At 46.0% G+C, this 2,922-nt stretch overlaps 1 protein-coding gene across 1 annotated transcript in view; it reads right to left on the bottom strand.

The window, feature by feature from the left end:
- Positions 1-516: 516 nt before the first annotated feature.
- Positions 517-2,922, bottom strand: part of MTMR7 (myotubularin related protein 7) — a 32,187-nt gene continuing 29,781 nt past the window's right edge. The window contains exons 8-10 of the mRNA XM_018554811.1: positions 2,147-2,256; positions 692-817; positions 517-584 (exon numbers count right to left, since the gene is read on the bottom strand). Coding sequence (XP_018410313.1) covers positions 531-584; positions 692-817; positions 2,147-2,256 — 290 coding nt within the window. The 3' untranslated portion in view covers positions 517-530. The remainder of the gene's footprint in view (positions 585-691; positions 818-2,146; positions 2,257-2,922) is intronic.

Genomic DNA, 2,922 nt, shown 5'->3' with positions numbered 1-2,922 from the left:
ATATATTTCGCTATCACAACGATCGGAGTCAGAATACTGGCTTTTCAGGTCCTTCCAGGTTTTCCTAAATGTAGCTCTGGAGATTTCTTAGAGCTTTGGGTGGGATGAGATCTCCAGTCCTGGGGCCAGGTGTTACCAATGACCAGCTTGGGCTGATCAAGTGGCTGAGAGCAGCCTTATTAGAAGCCAGCCCAGTGCTCAGTGTGAAGAGGGAGTTGTGTGGGTGCAGGAAGCACAGAGCCACAGCAGACCCAGGTGCGTACGGGACACGTGGAACAGCCAGGGAAGGCTGGAAGAGGTCGCTGACCCTAGGACCGCTGGGACACAATGCAGAGAGAGCAGAGTGAGGGCACACGAGGGAAGCTATCTTGTGCAACAGGGGAGGTCTACCCTGAGGATGGAACGAGATGTATGGCGTGTGCCCTTAATAAAACTGCATTTTACTTGCACCTGCGGTCTACAGTCGAGTGTCCTTGTTACAATATATGTATATATTTCTATACACACACTTTATTTTCTTTACTCCAATATTACCTGTGGTTAAATTTATGACCAAACGAAATCCAATCCTTCTCAATCAATACCTATAGACAAGGAAGGCCAATAAGTGCATTAGAATATATATGAAAAGAAGCAATCAAATCTACAACATGAATAGGCAAACCTTACACAAATGCACTGAATCTCTTACCATAAAGCCTTTGATGGTTCTGTAATATGGGTCAAGGAGCAGGCTTGCAACGGAGCAAACCTGAGCTGTGCGGTCCCACCCATCAGAACAGTGCACAAGCACACTGGTCCCCTCCTCTGCCACTGCCTGCAATAAGAAAAATGCTAAATAACAGGGTAAAATATATAGAATTGCAAGGCAAGCTGCTTTGTAGTATTGTTATTAAAATGGATAGAGATGAGCATGAGATTTTCAAAAACCCTGCAACCCTTTTATTGAGCTACAGGTCAAATTACGGGCATTGTTTGTAGTAGTTTCATTCTGCAAAGATCCATTCCAAGGCTATTCCACACATGTAGGAATGCAGATACTGCAGCTTTTCATATTACAACAATGAAACTGATCAGCTGCTATGAAGGCTGACCCATTCAGAGACGTTTGAGACAGCACATGGTACAGCAAGTAATAATTACTCCAGAACAGGAAAAGGTATGGAAGTTCAAAAATGTTTAAAAGACCCAATCTTTTTTTGCCATAGTTCTAGTTCTCTTTAGGGTCACAGGAGGAAATATACTAATGTCCTCCTGTGACCAAAACTCAGCATATAGCAGGCTATTGCCTACTATAAGCTGACAGAGTAGAGTCGCACTGCAGCTAGGAAAGATTCCGACAATATTGTCAGGATCCACCCTGATACCTGATTGACCACTCTACCTGATTGACAGCTCTCTAGAGGCAGAGCCAGCTGTGCCCAGTCCCTCCCCCGCCCCTGATGTTTAACGCAACCATGAATCCGATTCACACCCCTACTGGAAGTCTAAGGCTGGGCACACACCTTACTACCATCTTTTGTCTTGCGATGGTTGTAAGGTACTTAAAAAAACGTACAATCTGCCTATCTTGCATAGGCAGATCGTACTTGCGATGATCGCAATGCCGAACGGGCAGTGTGCGCTTGCGCACACCGGCCCGTCCGGCTTTTATCTTACGAAAATGCTACAGACCCGCCGAACATCGTACGATGCTCGGCGGGTTTTGAAACATGTTCGTAAGTTTAAAGTCGTGCGACCTTACAGTAGTAGAGGTCGCACAGCTTCCACACACCTTGCGATAATCGTACGATCGTGGGATTTCCCGCGATTATCGTAAGGTGTGTGGGGACCTTTAGTCTGCATGGTGATGCTATTTACGGGTGGTTGCTGCGCAGTTTGGGACCCATATACATCTCTGAGCATTGAAAACCGTGCGATTTACAAAGCAAAATCGTGCCAAACAAAAACGTGTGAAAACAGCTCAATCACCTAGGTGTGAACCTAGCCTAATGGGGCTTATAAAATGGTGAAATAAGTGCAATCCGGACTGTGTAGATTAGATTATCCTGTGAAATAGATTTCAGATATTGAATAGAAGCCAGGGGGCAAAGGGCAAAGCATTTGAAGCCTACTTACTTGTGAAAATGAGATGCAGGCACATTACCTTTGCAATGAAGATGCCAGCATCGAGTATGGTCTTGATATGCCTTAACCAGCCAGATGCTTCCACGCCCCACAGGAATTCACCCATAGATGGTGATCGAAGCTCACATACTGTAAATGCAACAGTTCAGGTTAAGTAAAATAAATGCTGTGTGAAAACCTGCTATCTTTACAAAGAGCGATAGGTGTGATATATTCTTCCAAGAGTGTCTAGTCTTCAAAGATGTATTCATGTACTCTTCTACTTGTGCAGCTATATATATACATATACATACATAGGGCTCAAAATTTCCACTCGCCTGCTCGCATTTGGCGAGTAAAAATAAAGTGAGGGCAGTGGAAATATGGGTCTCCAAGGAGCCGGTACTATGTGGCCCGCAGCCAGCTGACATATCAGGCATACGGTTGCAAACCGTGTACCTGACTTGCGGGAGCAGCTCCACGGTCTGCATCTGTGTTGGATGCAGACCGCAGAGCAGCTCCTGTCAGCTCTGGCTTCCTTCGGCCAGAGCTCTGATAGTTCTGAGCTCCAGCCGAAATTAAGGATGTATGTGAGGAGGATCGATCCCTGGTTATCTGGGGGTGATTAATTAGGTCTGCTGCAGATCTCACTAATCACCCCCAGATAACCTGGGATTGATCCTGCTCACAGCCTCCTGCCTGCAAACACGTGAACAGGTGAGGGGGCTCAGGGGGAGGGTTGAGTGTATTATTATTTTGTGTGTGGGGTGGTTAATAAGGGGGGGAGCGTATTATTTTATGTGTGGGGGGGGGGTT

Source organism: Nanorana parkeri, unplaced genomic scaffold, assembly GCF_000935625.1.
Source record: "Nanorana parkeri isolate BGI_ZX_2015 unplaced genomic scaffold, ASM93562v1 scaffold174, whole genome shotgun sequence".
NCBI classification, from domain to species: Eukaryota; Metazoa; Chordata; class Amphibia; order Anura; family Dicroglossidae; genus Nanorana; species Nanorana parkeri.
The sequence above is the reverse complement of the archived record's forward strand: the minus strand, read 5'-3'. Positions and strand labels throughout refer to the sequence as shown.